The sequence below is a fragment of the Terrapene carolina genome, unplaced genomic scaffold (genome assembly GCF_002925995.2).
Source record: "Terrapene carolina triunguis isolate 2854851 unplaced genomic scaffold, T_m_triunguis-2.0 Scaffold136, whole genome shotgun sequence".
In the NCBI taxonomy this organism is placed as follows: domain Eukaryota; kingdom Metazoa; phylum Chordata; order Testudines; family Emydidae; genus Terrapene; species Terrapene triunguis.
In genome coordinates, this window is record NW_020664487.1 from 7,828,490 (window position 1) to 7,850,114 (window position 21,625).

The 21,625-nt window shown below is 47.0% G+C and overlaps 1 protein-coding gene across 3 annotated transcripts in view; it reads right to left on the reverse strand.

Moving 5' to 3' along the window:
- Window positions 1–3,851: 3,851 nt before the first annotated feature.
- Window positions 3,852–21,625, reverse strand: part of CSGALNACT1 (chondroitin sulfate N-acetylgalactosaminyltransferase 1) — an 88,553-nt gene continuing 70,779 nt past the window's right edge. For all 3 annotated transcript variants that reach the window (XM_024214705.2, XM_024214704.1, XM_024214703.1), the window contains 4 exons: window positions 17,499–17,677; window positions 16,904–16,998; window positions 12,717–12,798; window positions 3,852–5,217 (listed from right to left, as the gene is read on the reverse strand). In XM_024214705.2, coding sequence (XP_024070473.1) covers window positions 4,934–5,217; window positions 12,717–12,798; window positions 16,904–16,998; window positions 17,499–17,677 — 640 coding nt within the window. In that variant the 3' untranslated portion in view covers window positions 3,852–4,933. The remainder of the gene's footprint in view (window positions 5,218–12,716; window positions 12,799–16,903; window positions 16,999–17,498; window positions 17,678–21,625) is intronic.

The following is a 21,625-nucleotide window of genomic DNA, read 5'->3' on the forward strand; positions in this document are numbered from 1 at the left end:
GAAGTTTTTATGCCCTGTGCTAAGCAGGAGGGCAAATTAGATGATCACCATGGGCACTTCTGGTCTTAAAATGTATTTGCTGCATGGTAGAGTGGAGCCTGCCTTCCAACCTCTATGACACTGAACACACTGAGGACTATGTTTCATTTTTTACAGAGGAGCCTGGTCGTAGCAGTACAAGTGTTTCAGAGATTGTTGATCTTTACCAATCCTTAGCAGTTACTGAAGCACTCCAGGCTCTAAAAGTTTGCATCCCGAATCATAAACACGCTTACAGCTTATGAAGAGCCCACAGTTCATGCTCATCAAGTGAAAAATGACATGCCTGATCTTGCGGTGTGGGCAGAGAGTCGCTCTGAAACCTGCCAACACACACCAGCAAAAACAGCCCTCTTGGAAAACTTAATCAAAAAAAGTCATACATGGCCACTGACTCAACCGCCCACTTTCGCCAACCTGCCCGTTACTTCAGAGCAGGACGTGTATTTGAGCCAAATCAAGCAAAACACCTTGACGTTCGTGAGTTCACAGGATTTGGAAATATATCACTGCTCGAAGACAACATTCCAGCACAGAGAGAGTATCGGGCTGACTGTGGAGCCGTTCAAGAATTGCGGAACAAGGACCTTTTCCAGTTCTGGAGAAGCACGGTGGCCAGATTCCCAGCTCTGTCAGTAGTCGCCCTGCGATGCTTAGCAGTACCAGTCTACAGCGTGGGTGATGAACCCGCCTTCTCATCTTGTAAAAATGTGCTTGGGGACAACAGACGCCGCATAAACAACAAGCTGTCTAGGCATAACTTGTCAGACCAAAATGGCAACACTTTGCAAAAGGGACTTGAACAAAAATAACTGATTTTTAGTATATCGTTTTTCGTTCTTTTTGGTTGAAAAATGATTGCACAATATGCATATATAAACTCAGAACAGTTTACTGTGACAGGGCAAAGAAAACAATTGCATTAATGTTCTTTTGTGTAAATGTTACACTGTCATACTTTGTTAAATTGTCACATTGTTCGTTGCCGTCACCATACCCTGATTTTGTACATTTTTGCCATGAATGTTCTGTGAATTTTGCCTAATTTTACTGTGACAAAATCGTATCCATAACCACGGTCTTTCTGTGCAAGGTACAAGCCTGGGTCTAATACAGGGGCGCTGCTGCCTCGCTGAGCCCTCAGGATGAGTGTGGCAGTTGCTCCAGGTTTTTGAGGTGGTGTTTCCCCCCTGCAGAGCCCAAGGATGTGCCAGCATCTATGCAGGGAGGCCAGGCAGCTCCAGCTCTATTTGTGGACTTTCCTTGGTTCCGGTGGGTGCTCGCGCCCCCCTGCCCCGCCCCTAGCCCCACCCCGACTCTGCCCCTTCCCTGCCCCTAGTGGACCCCTCCCCAAATCCCCACCCCGGCCCCGCCTCTTCCCCGAGCGCGCCGCGTTCCTCCTCCTCCCCCTTCCCCTCCCTCCCACCGCTTGCCATGTGAAACAGTTGTTTCGCGGTGCAAGCGCTGGGAGGGAAGGGGGAGAAGCAGGACTTGGTGGCGCACTCAGGGGAGGAGGTGGAGGCGAGCTGGGGTGGGGGGGCGGGGCAAGGAGCTGCCGGTGGGTGCAGAGCACCCACCAATTTGTCCCCATGGCGCCTATGCTTTATGTATTGTGTCTCGCTGTAGCTTGTTCTGAGAGGCCAGTTCTATGTCCTATGCTGGAGGAGTGTAATTAACAAGGATCCTGCTCTCTCTTCCCCCTTCCCCACTCCTGTCCTCGCTTTGTCTAACTTCTACCGAGGTGCAAGCTGCAATTTCCAGCTGCTGTAATCAATCACAACGTCCAGAGAACAGCACAGTCCGTACATGCTGGCTGCCTTCCTTCCCTCCTCATTCATACAGTGCCATTGCTCTCCAAAGCTGCGTCTGCGTTAAGGGGGCACCGCAGGGAGCAGCGGAGGGATTGAAACAGCGTTGCTGCGGCCAAGGTGCAGCAGGAATACAGCACAGTCATTTAAAGCTCTGCTTGCAATGGCGCGAAAGGGGCTGGATGAAGATACTACTCCAGGGGCAGGGACGGATTAAGACTTAAAGGTGCTCAGATCCATCCTACACACAGGGCACAAGCGGGGTAGGGCTGTCAGGCAAATCACATTTTGGGGGGGGCGGGAGCTTGAGGCACACTATCTCAGACACTGCACCTAGTCTCAAGTCGGTTTACGGGGGCTGTGGAGACATCTGCTGTGTACAAAGGGTGTGATTTAAATAAGCCTGTTGCTTTCTCCTCTACTGGTGCACTGATTTATCTATCATAATTTTCATAGGTTTGAAAACAGGGCGTCTTACGTAACTGGTTATGCGATTTAGCATGCTTAGACAAACAGTTTTGGTAGGTCCTACAAAAGTCTCTGAAATTCTTCCTCTAAGCATTACAGTGCTACCCCTTTGTAAAATAGCTCATTAGACTCCAAAGCCTCCCATTCGATATTCCTCCAGCACACATCTAGGGATAAACTATTTGAATGGTGTCCCTTTAACGCAATAGGCCAACACTATAATCACGGTGTGTGTTCTGAGGGCTTGTCTCACAAAACCTATTACTCATTTCTACCAAGTTTTAAAGAAAACTGAGCATACTTTCTCTAACTCAAAATGTCAAGTAAAAAAAGGTACTTACAATAGGGTATTTTCAGGATGGCCCCCCTGCAAAAGAATGCTTTCAAAGAGGTAGTGAGTAGTATGCCTACTGCACAATGTCCATATAAACCCTATTATACACTGCTGTCTTAGGCTAGGTCTACACTACAGCGGGGTTCCGACCTAAGATACGCAACTTCAGCTACGTGAATACCGTAGCTGAAGTTGCGTATTTTAGGTCGGCTTACCTGGCGGTGAGGACGGGGGAAAGCCGACCGCTGCCGCCGACTCCGCTGCCGCCTCTTGCCGAGGTGGATTTCCGGAGTCGACGGCAGAGCGATCAGGGATCGATTTTACCGCGTCCTCACGAGACGCGGTAAGTCGATCCCCGATAGACCGATTGCTACCCGCCGGATCGGCGGGTAGTGAAGACATACCCTTACATTCTTCCTTCCCTTGGCTTTCCACCTGGTAAATGCACAAATAATGACAATACAAGTTTGTATCCCAAATGGCTTGAAAGAATCTGAAGCTATCGAACAATGAGATCAAGCTAGGAAAGCAAACAGCTAGCCCTTGCATCTGTTGCGGGTTAATAAAATCTAAAATGATGAACGAAACAACAGTCAGCATTAAAAGAAAATATTTTATGATAGCAATAAGACATGTTTTGAACAGTGCTGGATGCAACTATCAAACAAAACTCTTAAAATTAAAAAGCAGATCAATTTCTGGGAAGCACTTAGGAATGCTGTCAGCGTATTGAGTCTTAGAGGCTTCAATTAATCCTTCATAGAAATATATTTCTTATATCACTTACAAAAAACTCCACTATGCATTGGGTAAAATGCTAGATTTGGTTTATACTGAATACTTTGGTATAAACAAGTCATAAAGAGGTCCTTCATTCATTTTGGTGCCTATTAGGTCCATCAATGGCTATTAGCCAGGATGGGCAGGGATGGTGTCCCTAGCCTCTGTTTGGCAGAAGCTGGGAATGGGCGACAGGGGATGGATCACTTGATGATTTACCTGTTCTGTTCATTCCCTCTGGGGCACCTGGCATTGGCCACTGTCGGAAGACAGGATACTGGGCGAGCTGGGCCTTTGGTCTGACCCAGTATGGCCATTCTTATGTACAACATACATTAATTCGAGTCTCTCATTAAATCAGGGTTGCAGATTATGTTCCCTTTTCTATTGGAATAGAAAAAATTCTCCTTCATTTTGTGTTTCTCCTTCAGATAAGTGAATTCTCTTCACTCTGTCTCCAACAGAAAGAAGGTGTGTATTTCAACCTGCTAACCAGTTTCAGGATAGAGACCTGACTGGTGAGAGAAATGGATATATTTATGGATCTATGATCTAAACTGCAAACCATTTTCAAAATGTACAGGAAGGTTGTGCTATTTCTCAGTAAGGCCTGAAGTAGGAAACTTACATCGGCACAAAATAACTCACAAGCAAAAAAATGTTCACTTTAAAACAAACCAACCCAGATACTTAAAGTTCTCTAGAACAACAGAACACATTGTAACAAACTAGTCTGAAGAAAGCGCCAAGCTATGGCTTTTCATTTTTGGTTTAATGTACAGAGTGGAGTAGAACACCATTTTCCAGCATTTTGGAATTTCATATTTTACTTGATCTTTAGCTTTCTAGATTCTAGAAAGCCTTTTCTTAGACGCTTAGTTCTATGAAACTAAATGCGAATGTGTCTCTAACTATTAAAGACTGGCCCAGATTTTCAAATGTGACTACTGATTGTGGATGTTATTTGAGCCACCTTTAAAGAGTGTTTTTTGAAGGGCAGGTGCTCTGTGCTTTTTGAAAATCAGGCCCCTTTTAGGTGTGTCAAGGTGGATACCTAAAATCGCTCCTCACTTTTGAATACACAGGCCACGCGAGGCCAGGTCCTGCCAACACTTACGTGTATGAGCAACACCACTGGAGTATATTAAAGATGGGCATGAGTCTTTGCAGGATCAGGGCAGCTGTCATCCCACATGGATATTCCAGTGAAACGCAACAAACCCTTTGCTAGGGGGCACGAGTATCAAACACAAGGTGCGGGTTTCTACCCCCTTCCGTCTCGCCCTGCCTTTGTCTCCAATTCCGTGGCATGAGCCAGTGTGGGAAAGCCGGCTAAATGGCATATTCAAAAGCTCTGCTAAGGAAGGCAAGAAAAGGGAGTGCAAGCATTTCCTTTTGTCTTCCTTTTCCTGCCAGCTCCAGCTTTTCTGCTCCAGCTCCCGCACTCTCTTTAAGCAGCTACAGTCTTTTTGAAAATACGACCAACTAGTGTTGGGTTTTGGCTTCATGTCTTTTTGCCGCTGGTTTTCTGTTTGCGTAGGTGAGCCTCAATCTCATGCCTGAAGACGAGCATCCCCAGCTGGCCGTGAGAAGCCTCATTCATGGCTTTGGATTGCATGCACATCTTGTACTGCTCCGGGCTCAACTCATCCAGGCAGCGCTTTTCATGCCAGAGATGGAAGAGGCCCCGGACAGGCGTCCTGACCACGATAAGGTTGCTGTGAAGGTATTTGCGGTAGAGATGAACGTCTTCTCCTCCCCAGCCTTTAATGTCCAGATCAAAGCCACCTAGTGCAAAGAAAATTAGACATAATGCTAGAAATATATGGTCTCTGCATGGAAACCGCAACCAGGAAACTCATCCCTCCTAGTAAGCCTAGAACTACATTAAAACCTCCAACACCAGTCTTACAAATGAGCAGTTACAGGAACCATTTTCCTGACCAGAAGAAAAAAGATCACATAATGAAAGTGAGGTCAGTGAAGAGCAAGTTGCCAGCCCATCACATTCTGATGCCTCCAGTACATTTGGAATTCACTTGGCAGTGGCTTGAAGGACAAAAAGAAAGCAAGGGCGTGCACCCCACCGCAATTTGTGCTCTGCGCCTACTATTATTTTGAGACGTTCAATTTTATGAACTTTTTGAGCTTTATGAAGGCCTCCGTCCCCAATTAGTTCATAAAACAGGGGTTCTGCGGTCGTATTACACCCCAGCTCTTCTCTGTGGCTGTCAGCTTTGGTGGGCTTGACATTTAGACCAATTTCAGCAATCAGCGTGAAATGCCAAACATTCCTACATTTGTAGACGTCTGTTTCCCTTGACCTGCCACCGCAGACCAAACTGCTTTGTGTTTGCCTCGAGCAGCACTTACATGCATGCTCCGTTTCCTAAATGAGAGCTCAGCTTAAGCTTGCAATTGCGTTTCCTTTATAAGCCTTGACCTCTGCAAAGCCGGGACAAAGCAAAGCAGAGTCAGAAAGCAAGTCAGCTGTTGGAAGCCAAGAAAAAAAAAAAAATTACGGCCTGTGATTTGCATTTCTCATTTTCAAAAGCTCCTGCTGGCGTCAAGGGCAGAACATCCTCCATGCAGGGCTGGTGAACAAGCTTCCCCACCTGGGCTGAACTAGCCAAGGTATGTTGACCTTCAGGGTACCCTGCTGGTATGGAGGAGGGGGATAGAGCTGTGCGGGAGGGTGGAGGGGAGTGATTTAGTTCTGCTGGCTGTCAGGTGGCGGGAAGGAAGCTGCTTCTTAGTGTAATGGTGTGTTAGAGCTTTGGCCAGATGACACTCCTCAAACTCAAAGCCCGATACTAAACAGCCTGGGACTGGAGGGAGTCCTTTGACTCTAATGTTATTTCTTCTCTTCCCCAGTCTCCTGCACTTTTTTTAGGTGCCTGCTCTCAGCTGCTAAAGCCGCCAGCAGATTGGAATGCCTGAATCGACCCCGAATCTCCCAGTTCTGCCTCCGCGGCTGCTCCTGGGTGGCGGCTCAGGCTCTGACCTTGCTGACGGGGTTGCAGACGGTCATTCTGGAAGGGCTGCGTCTGGGGCAGGCAGAGGGCTCCCCCTCTCCACCATACTCTGACAGCCAGGCCCCCCGGGCAGTTCTGCGCCCTCCTGGCAGCTTGCAGAGGAGCTCTTGGTACCAGAAGGAAATGTCTAGAGCAACCAGAGCTTGTGGATCTCCAGATACTTGAGTTTCTGGCGGCTCCTGATTCTCTAAGGCCATAAACTACTCCAGGGGAGCCCTAGCCAAGCAGCAGCCATCCTGCTGGCTTGATGTCACCCATCCCCTGCGGCTGTTGGGAACTTGGTAGCCCATTCGATTTGGGGGTTGGGGGAGAGAAGAAAGATGAAATGGGAAAAGTGAGGGGCGGGGAGCAGGAAGGAGGCACCTGTCCTTGTCCCTTCTGGACTCACAGCAGCCCTGGGGTGGGAGGGGGAGTGTTGACTGAGAGCTTGAGGCTGGTGTGGCCCAGGCTTACTGTCCTGTGCAACGCTGACATGGCTGACTGGGGCTCTCTGCACCCCCCTAACATCTCTGAGCCTGTCCCTGCTGGCTGCAGGATCAGGGTATACAGGTGAGCACACTCGGACGCTGGTTTATGAATTGGGATGGGAGACTAGGAGAGGTGGCAGGACTGGGAGAGCCCTGGGCTCTGAAATAGGCCCTGCACAATCAGAGTTGGGTCGCCATCAGGGCAGCGTAGGCAGCTCCTCTCTCAGCACCAGCACTGGTCACAGGGCGGCAATTGGGTGGTGTCTATAAGGAAAGCTCTGGGCTACCGGCTGGAGGTGTTGCTGCTGAGTTTGTGCCTTTGGGGATGAAACGAATGGGAGTTTTGCTGTTGCAGTCAATGGTGCACGATTTGTCAGTGGTGCAGCTGGTGGTTGGCAGGGTAAAGATAATGGTCTGACAGGCTGCGTGGTACCTGCCTCCATGGGCCATTCACAGGCATAAATACCAGCTATGCCTTACCCTTCCCGCCATCTGAATTCCCATCTGATGGAGAGGGGACTCCTGTGCACAAGGGCCAGGAACAGTCACTGGGTCCCTCTATTCACTATAAGCTTTCACCATGCTCTCCAGGAGCCACCCATCCCTCTCCCCACACCCCAGTTAACCAAGCACTGGGCGCTCGCTCTGACTGCAAACAGTGCAGAAAGAAGCGAGCCCAGGCACTGCTTCTTCATCCTCTCTCTTTGAAGATGTCAAGGAGGGAAGTTCTGATATACCTAGTGCAGTGGTTCCCAAACTGGGGTTCGCAAAATGTTACAGGGGGTTCTCAGGGAAAAATTCCCTAATGGCGGACAGAGCTGTCCCTAGGGACCTGGACTTCTAAGAACTAAGCAGATCAAAGCAAGCACATCTATTACACTAAGGAGATTTAAGCTTCAAGCCTCCTTATAAGAAATGGAAAGGGAGGTGGATATATTTTGCTGTTTTTAAAATTAAATAGGCAGCTAGTATTGTTTTTAAAATTATTATGAAGAACAAGTTTAAGCTTTGTTGTAACGTGCGTTGGTTGCCTAGACTGCTCAAGACCTGAATGCTTGTATAGGAGGAACTCTTTGAGTTGGCTTCTTAAATACCTTCCTGCTCTTTCACATCTGATACTCCTTGATGAAACATAGGAGCCTTGTCTTATAACAGGCTTATTCAAAGTGATACAAGCTACGAAAGTGAGATCTTGGAAGAATGTTGCCATTTTCATAATGTAATAAAAATACTGTAATGATTAATTAATAATAGTGTGTAATAAGCATGTCATAAAAACAAATTTTATATTTCCAAGATCACGGCTTTTATAATTTATACTCAGGTAAAGGAGAAAATACCTGGAAATTTCATTTTTAGGAGGGGGTTCGCAAGATGACATTTTAGTTAAAGGGGTTCGCGGGTTGTTAAAGTTTGGGAACCACTGACCTAGTGAGATTTCTCCATCAACTACTCTGACCTCAGCTCTTCCAAATGCAAAGGCCCAAGGGACATTTTAAATAGAGAATTTTAAAAGGACTATACTGGAAACAGCTGTTTCATCATAATACATTTCTGATACCCAGTCTGAATTAGCCCCGAATAGTGTAAATCAGTGGTCCCCAACCTTTTCTGTGGGGCAGGCACCGGACCACTAGCCGCCGAGGACCCTGTGGCCGCCAGACAAGCAGCCTCCGAAATGCCGCCGGGAAGTGGCAACGTCAAGAAGTGTCGCCGCCGAAATGCCGCCGTGAAGCAGCGTCATCGAGAGGCGTCGCCGCCGAAATGCTGCCAAAATTTCGGCACAAAGGCAGGGCTGGCCTTACCATGAGGCAAACTGAGGCAGCTGCCTCAGGTGCCAGACTCTGTGTGTGTGTGTGTGTGTGTGTGCGCGCACGCGGGGGGGCCACCGCTAGGACCCAGAGTGTAGAAAATTGTGTCTGCTGCGGGTGCCTATGTATTCTCTCTGCTCGAGATGCTCAGAGATGGTGGAGTGCTGTGCTGGAGGAAGGAGGGCACAAGAGACATAACAGGCAGGCAGGAGAAAAGGTGAGAGGGAATAACAGAAAGCAGCAGGAGCTGCAGGGCGAGAGAGGAGGAGGAGCCTCTTATGTACCTCTCCAGCACCCCCAGGAGCCTGGACTGATTAACACCAGCTTCTCAGGGAGCTTCCTGTTTCCTGCTGCTTCCCTGAACCCACTTGAGGAGAACAGGCAGTCAACTGAAATAGTAGGAGCCAGTTAGGCCCTTAAGACGCTGAGATCTTCCCTCACTCAGACTCTGCTACCAGCCTGCTTATTTGTCCTCTTCAATTGAGTGTTGAGAGCCACTCTAGCTGGCACAGAACAGCAGTCATGAGTGAAAGAAGAAGACGCCCCTCTGGGGCAGCATTCAGAAAAAGAAAGAAAGCAAAGGAAGCTTTTCTATCTAAGCAGGAAGGAGCTCTCCTGAGATACATAGACACAAATGTTCACGGTGAGCCTTCCAGCCCCAGTGAGGATGTGAGTGGTGAGGAGATGCCTGATCTTCCAGTTAGTCAGAGTGCAGGTGACCTGGCAGCTACTGCAGCATCCATATCTCAATCTCAAATGGGTGTAACCATGCACATTCCTGAAGAAAAGTGTAGATCAGAGAAGAGTGTGGTGGAGGCGCAAGAAATAGCTGCTGCTGAGTTTAGTTCCTTAAGTCTAGATGATCCAGGACTGTGGACCCACTTGAGCAGTAGCCTGAGGGACTTCCTTGTACTGCATGGGCCACAGCAAGTGAAAAACGTCATGTTCCCCAAAGACAATGAAAATAGAAGTTTCCATTCAACACATTACTGGTGTGAAATCCCCAATGGTGACAAAGTAGAGAGGCCATGGCTTATGTACTCAAAAACCCAGAATGCTGCATACTATTTTTGTTGCAGTCTAATGTTCCAGCCACATTGGGTTCTACAGGAACAAAGGACTGGAAAAATCTGGCAAGAAATCTGGCATGCCATGAGAAGGCAGCAAATCACCAGAGAGCATTCCAGTGATTTAGTTGGGAATTGGTCCTGCTTTGAGCAGGGGGTTGGACTAGATGACCTCCTGAGGTCCCTTCCAACCCTGATATTCTATGATTCCATAGGTGGAAAGAGCTTGAGATGTGACGAAGGTTAAAGGCTACTATAGATGATCAGCATCAAAAGAAAATGGCACCAGAGTCTCTTTACTGGCAAAATGTTCTGAAAAGGCTCATTGCCATTGTGAGAATGCTTGCTACCCAAAACCTAGCACTGTGTGGCACTTCAGATCAGCTGTATGTGCCAAACAATGGAAACTTCCTTAAAATTGTGGAGCTGATGGCTGAGGTTGATGCTGTACTCCAGGAGCATCTAAGAAGAGTCACCACCCAAGAAATGGACACACACCACTTGGAAAAACAATTCAAAATGAGATCATACAGTTACTGGCAACAAAAGTCAAACAGAAGATTGTGGCAGATCTGAAGTCAGCAAGATATTACTCTGTTAGTCTGGACTGCACACCTGACTGCACATCAGCCATACGGAACAAATGACTTTAATGGTACGTTTTGTAACAACAACAGACCTTAGTGAAAATGTCCCTGCAATGGTGACTGTCAGAGAGCATTTTCTAGAATTTATTGACATTGATGATACTACAGGAGCTGGTATGACAAATGTGCTTCTTAAAAAGCTGGAAGATACGGGAATTGCGATAGCTGACATGAGAGGTCAGGACTACGATAATGGTGCCAACATGAGAGGAAAGAACAGAGGAGTGCAGACACAGATCCGAGAGTTAAACCCTCGAGCTTTTTTTGTCCCATGCAGTTCTCATTCATTGAACTTGGTGGTCAGTGATGCAGCATCAGCTTCTAGTGAGAGTGCTGAATTTTTTAATGCGTCTGACGAAGTGGGTATTCACCCACGAAAGCTTATGCTCCAATACTTCTGTTAGTCTATAAGGTGCCACAGGACTCTGTCGAATTTTTTAATGTAATTCAAAGCATCTATGTATTTTTCTCTGCATCAACTCATCGATGGCAAATTTTGAAGCAACATCTGGGAATATCCTCTCCGACTCTGAAACCACTGAGTGCCACATGATGGGAAAGTCGAGTGGAGGCGATAAAGCCTATCAAACACCAAATTGGGAAGATAGAGGATTCCATAGTTGCCATTATGGAGGATAATGCTATGACAGGAACTGTTCATAGAAGAACAGTGGCTGAGGGAAATGGAATCACCAGAAACATACATAACTTCAAATTTCTGTGTGGCTTAGTGTTGTGGCATGACATGCTGTTTGAAATAAATGTTGTAAGCAAGAGACTCCAAGGTGTTGACCTTGATATATCTGGAGCAATGGAACAACTAGTGCTAGTGAAGACAGGGGGCTGGACTCAATGACCTTTTTTGGGGGGGAGGAGGGGTCCAGGATTCAAGTCCCTGCGCAGGTATAGGGGGGATCATTTCCCCCTGTGGAATCCCCCAAGAACTTCAAGAGGCAGCTCTTCAGTACCCTCCTTGATTTTGGGGGGGAGGGATCGCTCAGTGGTTTGAGCATTGGCCTGCTAAATCCGAGTTCAATCCTTGAGGGGGCCATTTAGGGATCTGGGGAAAAAATCTGTCTGGGGATTGGTCCTGCTTTGAGCAGGGGGTTGGACTAGATGACCTCCTGAGGTCCCTTCCAACCCTGATATTCTGTGATTCTATGATAACCGGACAAAGCAGTCATACCTACAGTCTTACCGGTCAGATGAGGGATTTCAAAACATTCTGAAGAGTGCACAGAAGTTGGCAGAGGAACTTCACACCCATTCAAGAATACAAGAGTCACTGAAGAAGAAGACATTTTGATTACGAGGCATGGGATAATCCCATAAGAGACCCCAAACTACAATTCAAAGTGGAATTCTTTAACCAGGTGCTACATTGTGCAATACAGTCAGTTGAAGAACGTTTCATGCAGCTCAAGGAACACAGCAGTATATTTGGGATGTTGCATGATATTCCAAAACTCCTCACTATACCTGAAGAAGTCCTACACCAGCAATGCAGGGCACTAGAGACAGTGTTGACACCTGATGACATGCGCGATATTGATGCGAGTGATTTAGGTGATGAACTGAAAGCCCTTTCAAAATACATTTCAGCAGGATCAACTCCAAAGGCTGTTCTGGAATATATGTGCACAAATAAGATGACCACCCTCTTTCCAAATGCTTTTGTTGCTCTGCGCATACTTCTAACACTTCCTGTAACAGTTGCCACTGGAGAACGCAGCTTCTCCACGCTGAAGTTAATAAAAACACATCTACGCTCCACAATGACACAGGAGAGGCTGGTCGGCCTTGCAACCATCTCAACAGAGCATGAGCTGGCCCAGACTGTGGACCTTCATCAGGAAGCAGTTCAAATCTTTGCAACCAAGAAGGCACGGAAAGCACCACTTTGATTATTCAAACAGCTAAAAATGCCAGTGTTTACTATGCAGACAAGAAAAGTTAACTTTCAAACGCCTGAACAGCAAATGTGTTACTTAAAATTTTTGAACAAGGCATTTTAAGTTGTTAGTTCTCCTTTATTGGGGTAGGTAGCAGAGCAGTACCATGAGAGGAGTAGAACAGGAAGAAGGCAGAATTGAGACCTTTCAAAGTTTTGGCCCAAGCGAAGGGACATGGGGGCGTCATTTGAGCTCCCCGCCTCAGGTGCCAAAATGTTGTCGACCGGCCCTGCACAAAGGGGCTGCACTGGGGAAGAGAATCTGAGCCAGCATCTCTAAAGCAGGTTGAGTTAAGTGCATGTTCTTACCTATGTTGATAAAATCAGACCTGTACTGACATGTCATTCCAAAGCCAAAGTCTCTCCAGAATCCAGTTTCCTTTTTTATAACCTGGGGGGGAAAGGAACATTTATATCAGAGCAGTAGAATTTATAACCTGAGCAAAAGAGGGACACCCCTACAGGGTGGCTAGGAATGGGGACAGCCACCTCACTTTCTTTTATCCCATACTGCATTATACCCTATCAGTGGATAAGGGCCTGACCCAGCTCTAACTGACTTCAATAGTGGCAGACTTCCGCTGAAAGTTTCTGCTAAAATTAACTGCAGGCTGGCTGTCTGCAGACTCAGGAAAACATTGCATCATAACAGTCACCTTCTGAAGATTATTTTCATAACCAGGAAGGTTGTTATTCTAAATGACAGCTTATTTTCCACAGGATCTGAATCTTTCTTGGGGATGTATTCATACATCATCAAGTGAGCCAGTCTCATGCATGGGACAGGTTGGTGGCCCCTTTTGATTACCGTTTACAAGAGTGCTGCACTAGCAAAATGACTTCAGGGCTCTTCTAAAATGACTCAGAACTAATGTGACACTGTTTACAGATGCAATTTGGCTGGCGGAACAAAATGACTTAAAACCTCCTACAAATTGACATAAAAAATTAGGAGAGCCTGTGAGAGTGAAGTATTATTTGAAATACAACAGGGACCACAGGAGCTAACCAAGTTCAGGGTGTTATGGTGCTAGGCGCTGTACCGACACGTAGTAATACACAGCCCCCAAGGAGCTAACCGTCTACATTGATGAGACAGACAACGGAGGTGCCATTGTCCTGATTTTACAGATGACAAACTGAGGCACAGCGAGGTGAAGACCAAGATCTCCAAAAATAGGGATCTAAAGTTATGGGCCTAAGTTTGTATTGCGGTGTCTAAGTAAGTAGCCTGATTTTCTCAAGTGCTGAGCATCCAGCAGCGCCCCCTGACTTCAAGCAGAGCTGCCAGGTGCTCAGTACTATTGAAAAATCAGGCCACCTACTTGGCCACCTAAATATGGGTGTTGGGTCCTGGCATTAGGCACCTATTTTTGAAAATTTTGACCTAAGTGCCTTGCCCAAGGTTACACATGTCTGTGACAGAGCTGGGAATTCACCCCTGATTGCAAGCCCCACTGTAGCCCACTGACCACCCTTCTGGTTCTTTTCATGTCTCCATTTTCAGTACTAGCCTTTTCTTATTTCAGTCCTGCTCCTTTTGCTTTTCTGCCACTACTGCATCCATCTCTGATCTCATTTCTTCTTCCCCTTTAATAGCCATAAACTGCAAACCCATTAATAGGCACTAAGAAGCCATCTGTTACAAGCCTGCATTGGAACAGGAAATCGCCATAGCAGTGGCTTTACAGCAAGTTATTTGTATGCATTAGCACTATAATTTCCCATTAGAACTAGCCGCTACAGCACAAATCAATTTCTTTCAAAGCTTTTTGAGGGCTACTTCTCAGCTGCGCAAGCAGCACGGTAGGCGGCCAACAGCGTTCTCGTTTTAATGGCACTGACCTGGCCATTTGCCCAGGAAGAAATCTGGAATGAAAATATGATTAACTAAATAAAAATGATATTGGCAATGTCTCTTCTTTATAGCAAGATGCTTCTCTGAGGCAGGCATCACATTGCACAATTCTGATGTCAGCTATAAATATTTGAGCAGTCCTGACAAAGCGAACAGTGGGGTTTAACTTTAGTTTTACAATGACAGTTTTGTTTCCTTTCCTATACAAACTGTTGACAAGCTTGGGGTTCTCGGGCCAGGCTGCAGCAGAACAGTAAGAACTAGTGTGAATGCAGTGGTGGCATCAGGAAAGGTTTTGTTTGGAATAAACAGTTCAACGGATTTTCCAAGCTCTCATTTTGACAACACAGAGGATATTTCACACGGAATAGTTTCACGACTCTGTTGTCTGTTCACTGATCCCACTGTAAATGAGGAAAAAGCTTTTTCCTGTTCATCATACAAATCATCTGCTTTGTAAACAAGCCCTATTTTGTAGTTTTCCCCCCTCATCTGATAGGAGCGTCTCCTGATTCTATCTGAGCTGGATATGGCCAGCCACTTCAGAATGTCTCAGACAGGGTATGTCTGGTAATAGCAGGAAAGGATTTTAAAACGCCTGGGATGGAGTTTTCAAAAGGCAAAGTCAATGGGGCGTGTGCGCCTCGGTTACTTAGCCCAGATTTGTAAAGGTGTTGCTGCAGTGCAGTGCCTAATGTATTTAGGAGCCTAACATTTTCCAAATGGGATTTAGGCACCAAAGAGCCAAAGTCTCATTGGCAGTTGATGGGATTTAGGCTTGTGAGTGCATAAATCACTTTTGAAAATGAGAACGAGGCATCTAAATCCGTTAGCCATTGCAACGCTGAGTGCAGCAATGCCTACATGCCTTCGCAAATCTGGCCTTTTGGCCCTTTTCAAAATCCCACCTTATAGCTCTTGTTGGGCCCTTACTGATATGACACTTCAAACAATTCCTGTATGGGAGGGGCACCGGGGGGGGGGTTACACTGAACCCTGACACAGAGGTGGAATGAGTTCTGGCAAGCACTGGAGGCCTCTTTACCGGCTGTGGTCAGAACGGACCTGAGCAGAGGAGAACCTAGCTAAAGCCACAAGGCTTGTTAATTCCTGGATTCTACAGCTCTGAGTTTACGAGCTCCAGGGGTCGCCTTAGGCCAGGGCGCATGTGTGTGGGCCCAAGGGTGGAGATCCAGTCGGATGAGCAGGATCTTTAGGGAGAAACAGGAGTGCAGTGACTGTGTGCTGTAAATGGAGCAACTTCTCAAGCACCTTCTAGAACATCAGCACGTGACAGAGCAAGAGCGTGAAGGAGCTGGACCTCTGCTGTCTGCTTCCAGACCAGTGCTGCAAAGCAAAGTAACTTCTCTGGAGAGGGGAGTCACTCTGACTCCTCCCCAACTTATCTTCCCTCTGGCCCGCCAGAGACGCCTGGCCTTAACTCACACTGCAGGCCTCACTTCAGCACTTTCAAATAGCAACTCTTTGTCCGTATTCATGCCTGAGGCTGGAATGAAGTCAATGGGGCTACAACGATTCACACCTGTGGATGTTCTGGCCCATACATTTTAAGGCGAAAAGGGACCATAAGGATCATATCTAGTCTGACCTCCTGCATAGCACCCAGCCTCACCCAGCCATTGTTGCACTGAGTCCAACACCTTGGGGTTGAGCTAGATCAGGGGTCGGCAACCTTTGAGAAGTGGTGTGCCAAGTCTTCCTTAATTTAAGGTTTCGCGTGCAAGTAAAAGGTTTTGCGTGCCAGACTGGCAGCACGGGCGGCGGACGGAACCCCAGACCGGCAGCCGCCGACCCCGCTCAGCCTGCTGCCGGCCCAGGTTCCATCCATCCAGGCCAGCAGTGGGCTGAGCGGGGCCGGCGGCTGGGACCCCGGCTGGCAAGGGGCCGGTGGCCGGAACCCCAGATCGGCAGTGGGCTGAGTGGCTCATCCCGCTGCTAGTCTGGGGTTCCATAATCCAGGCCGGCAGCGGGCTGAGCAGGGCCGGCGGCCAGGACCCCGGCTGGCAGCAGAGTGCCACTAAAAATCATGCTGCCTTTGGCACGTATGCCGCAGGTTGCTGACCCCTGAGCTAGAGCCTAGCTTTTAGAAAGACATCCAATTTCAACTTAAACCTCAAGTGATGGAGAATCCACACTACAGCCTGTGGGAGTCTGTTCCAATGATTAATTACCTTCCTGCACCATCAGTCCAATGAGCTCCAAACTCTTTATGGACATCATTTGGCCTCCCAAAACACAAGGTAGAGAAACAGTCTTGTTACCTTAGACAGATGAGGAAGCTAAGAAAATGAAGGGGTTCATTAGCCCCAGAGCTGTACACTCCCTGAAGTGGAATCTGGTCAACATAATGTCGCTTCTGGCAGACAAACAGCCTACATTTAAATTCTTAATTTACAAATGTAAATATCAAATATGCTTTAAGATAAAGCTGTTCGCTAAGCTGCTAGAGTGTGAAACATTACCACAGAACGCGCTGGACACAATAAATTACGTATTCTGCATACCGCATCTCAATGGACCCGAGATGGTGAAATTCTATTCGCAAGCACAGACGTCTTCCTGAAGGGGAAGTTTTATGCACGGTTCAAAGCATGCATTTTTAGAGCCAGTTACTTACCAGCTGCTGTTCTAAGGATGGGATGGAACCATGGTGCCCGTAAATTATACCTGGGTTATACTGGCTGAAAAGAACTGGGTAAAATACTTTCTTCCCTAGAAATCACAATGGATTAAAAAAGAAAGTTATTACCGATAAAGTTGTTTGATGCTCTAAAACTAGATTAAACTTGTGCTTCTCTGTGATGCTGGAAACAGACTTAGGGCTTGATCCAAATGCCATTCAAGTCTATAGAAAGGCTTCCATTGCCTTCCCTGGGTTTTAGATAAGGCCCACAGTCTCAGAGTGTTGTGGTTTGGATGGAGAATGTGAACATGCGGATGTAGTTTGACAAAATGACCCAGATGGGCCCCAGAAAACAAGGTGACAAAGGCAAGGAATTCAATCATAGTGGAAGCTGACAATTTGTTTTTCTTTTCACTCTATCTAAAATGTGACAATCAGCAATATAGGTCTTTACTCTTAGTTGAGCTGAATGTTAAGAATGCCTTACTAGAGCTTGCTTACCCACCTGAAAGAAGGAACGCGTTAGTGAAGGTTATTACACAATAAAGAGAAGTCTGTTTAAAGGAGTAAATGCCCTGGGTAGCCATACCTGGCTGTGTGTTCAATCTACAGGTGTTCAGGAATTCAGCAGTGAAGTATATATCTACATCACAAAAAAAGAGAACGACGTTGTTTCCTTTCCAAATGCGAGCACCTATGTCTAATCCTTTCCCTCTCGAAAATTCTTCATTCAGCTGGATAAAGGTGAAATTCTTGAAGTTAGCTGATCTAGGAGGAGCAGCAGTATGTGAGATGAGGTTTAAGAGATAAAAGGGGCAGTCAACTCTTCATTAATGTCATTGTATTTACTGAACGACATATTTAAAAAGAGGAATAGGGGGTGTATTTCCATGACACACTAGGCAAATTAGGAATGGAATCTAACTCAGATCTTATACTTAGAAGTCTTTTTTAATATTTCTGGGATAATATTCATAGGCTGTGAAAGAAACCAGTAAACAGCAGTAAGAGAGAAGGAGTTCGATCCCATTTTAATAAAACAATCATCTAGCTATTTTATGTCCAAGTTGTAAATTTTAAAACTAATATTTTAAAGAGATATTCACTCATATTTTTAGAGATATCATTGTGCATTAATGTTAAATACCTAAAATCAAATAAAATGTACCTGAGCTGGATTGAAAAACTAACAAAAGAACAAAAGCTCACAGAAGTCACTGGGAGTCCTTTCACTGCCGTCTATGGACTCTGGATCAGCCTCCAGCTAAACACATCCATTTTACATACTCTGTATTCCTTAAAACTGCTCCTGGTTTAAATCCAACCATCTTGAGAAACCTAACGTGGATTTACTGCTTGTGGTCCAATAACAGAAAAACAGATTATTTCAACAGCTCATGTGTGAATAAGAGGATACGTGTGTGATGGGTAAACTGCGCTCTTGGTAACACATGCTTAGCCAAGGATAACAATACAGAGAGACTCAGAATACAACTACATTGCAATAAAAGACCCAAAGTCTCCGAGTTTCAGAGCTCAGGTCAATTGACTCAGGCTCGCAGGGCTTGGGCTGCAGGCAGGGCTAAAAATAGCACTGTAGACATTTGGGCTCAGACTGGAGCCTGGGCTCTGAGACCCTCCCCGCCCCCCTTCACCGGGTTTGAGCCCAGAATCCAGCCTGAGCCCAAAGGGCTGTTTTTAGCCGGGTAGCCCAAGCCCTACGAGCCCAAGTCAGTTGACCCGAGCTCTGAGACGCCATGCCGCTGGTCTGTTGTTGCAGTGTAGATGTAGCCGCAGGGTTTGATCTTCATGGGAGCTGAGTGCCCGCAGCTCCCACTGACACCAGCAGGAGTTGTGGGTGAGCAGCACTTCTGCAAGTTAGGCCTTCATGCCATATCAAATCAGACAGAAGACACATAACAAGGTTAGGGGCCAGATTTTCAAAAGCGCTCAGCTCCCACTGAGAACAATGAGCTCTGCTGGGCGCTGAAACCATTTGAAGCCCTGGCCCTTACATGGTAAATGAAAAGGGCTCATGAAGCAATAACTAGGCCACGCTAAGCCATAGCAATGGGACTTAGAAGGTTGGTAGTGAAGTCTGAAAGTGAAACGCAGGAAAGGTAAGAAGTTCACCCAAGTATATGTAAATAGGAGCTGGGGGAATGCCGCGTGATACAAAAACCAGAACAAACACAGGCAGAGAACCCATCTAGCCCTGCAAGGGTTTGCGGCAAGCTGGAAGCCTGACGCTTTAGGCTGCTGTAGCATGTGCCCGTGCTGAAAGAATCCCATCGTCCCTATATCTGGTTGACCTGCCATTGGCCAGCTCACAGTCAAAGCCCAAGTACATCAAAGAAAAATGAAGCTCAGAATTGTCAGGGTCTCTGAACTCTCTAATCCCCCCCCAGAAAATCAAGGCACACGTGCATATGAATTCATCACACAGCCACGTGGACAGGCTGAACTTGACTATTTGCTGCAACTCCTGGTCCGTAAGCCATTTCCCTATTTTTCCTGGAGCTTCTGTGCTAAAACCTGGCATGATCCAAAATAATTGAAGCACTAGCAGTCTGCCCTGAAGTTCCTGGAAGGATGCCAAAAGTGATCATCTTCAATTATTTTAGGACCGTTAAGCAGCACTTTGATGGTGCACATTGGTTAAATCCCCAGGCTAATTAGTGATCAGGATACACAAGGTGGGGAGTGACTGATCTCATTAGATGGAAGAACCCCACAAGCTGCTAAATCACAAGTCAACTGCTTTGTCATCCCATCTGTGTTTGACAGCAAAGCTGCTGCATCATCATTCTCCGATTAGAAATGTATCTGCTAATTGCAAATGGTGGGATTTTCCTTTTAATTTTTATCGCTTAGCATTTGTTAAGCATGGTGTAGCTGGAGCTGTAGAAGATGCAGAGAAGTATGTAGTGTCTGTCCCAAGGAGCTTACAAAATAGGCTAACAAATGGAATCACTTTTAGGCTTTGTCTACACTGCCAATTGAATGACAAAACTTTTGTCGTTTACAGGTGCTTAAAAAAGCCCCCCCGAAAGACAAAAGTTTTGCGCGCGGCAAGTGGCAGTGTAAACGGCTCGTTGTCGGCAGGGGCACTCTCCTGTCGACAACGCGAACCCCGCTCGTAGAGGGTGGAAGTATTTTGTCGGCAAAAGTGCCGACAAACAGCATTTACACTTTTAGCGAGACGGCCATGTCGCTAAAAGCTGTGTAGTGTAGACAACGCCTTACTGAGGGACTGAAATCATCATTAGAAGGCGTAATGTGTCAAAAATGCCTGTGGAATATAATCTGGAAGAACACGGTGCTTTCATCTCAGTTGGTCTGAACAGGCAGTGTGTTTAAGACAAGTATTCTGTTAAACTAACAAACCCATTAGAAATACGGAATTAATTCTGCTGACAATGATCTATCTATGGTATTTATCAGGCCCCCATCACCTACAATCTGAGCACCTCACAATCTTTAAAGTACTGATCCCTCAACACCCCTGTGAGGTAGGAAGATGTTGTTATCCCCATTGTACAGGTGGGAAACCAAGGCACACAAAGACTGAGACCCTGATCCTCAAAGTTATGTAGGCACCTAACACCCATTGAAATCAATGGAAAGCGGGTGCCTAAATACCTTTGAAGATCTAGGCCTAAGTGACTGGTCTGACATCACACAGGAGGAGCCCTAGATTAAGGCTCTCACCACATCCTTCCTCTCATGATGGAGAATGGCCCCATTCCACAGCCATGAGAGACAACGGCCAAGCCCTTCTTGGCATTCCATCGACCTCTGTCAGTCCCTTGCCCCACCCAGCCACAGAGCGATTATTGGAGGCCGTGCTCTGGAGGAGGTTGTACCTAAGGGAGGGGCCTCAGTAACGGGGGGGGGGGGCTGTACTCCTCGCTCAGAGAAGGTGATTTCCCCATTGTCTTCCATCCCATTGCTCTGAACGTCTCTTTTGGCATGTGCAGATGGGTCTAACGTTATCCCTGCGCCTTGGCCAGACACATCACCCCAGCAGCAGCAGCACCCTACCAGGAACTCCCAGCACCAGTGGAGGTAGAAGCTGTTGTAGCTTGGTCATGATGCTGAGCAGATATTTATAAACCAGCCCTTTTCCTGTGCTGCGTCATCACGTTCCAATTGCTGCTTAGCCTACTGAAATGGATCATTGACACGAGTGAGGTATGGGCAGGGCCACACACCGGGGTCATTAGCACTGTTTTCTCTGAACTCCTGGAGGCCCCTGGCTCCCTGCATGCCCAGCCCTGTGCTGGGAACCACGGAATCCTGACAGCAGTGCTGGCCCCTAAGGACGCATGAGCAGCTTTCTGAGCAGGAGAGTGCGGACCAGGCTGTGCCACTGATGAATTCTCCCTAACTCAGATTTCCTGGCATCTCCAGCCCGCCTTTGCTGCTGCTACCAAACCTGAAGGCTAGTCTATCTGAGCATGAAGCCATGTGCACCGGTATATCATCCTGCTGCTAATAACAGTAACGAGAGGCACATTCCTTCTTCCTGGGATATGCCTAATGACAAGCCATGTGAGTGATCATTTAGTGGCAGACCCAGCCACACCGCTTGTGCCCTTTCCAGGGGTCCTGTGTATGTTCTCATCCGGCCCAGCATCCACAGTCCCCCTACCGGCCTCCTCTGCCATGTTCTAGCATAACGCCGTATGAATGCTCTCTCCAGTAACATCTCTC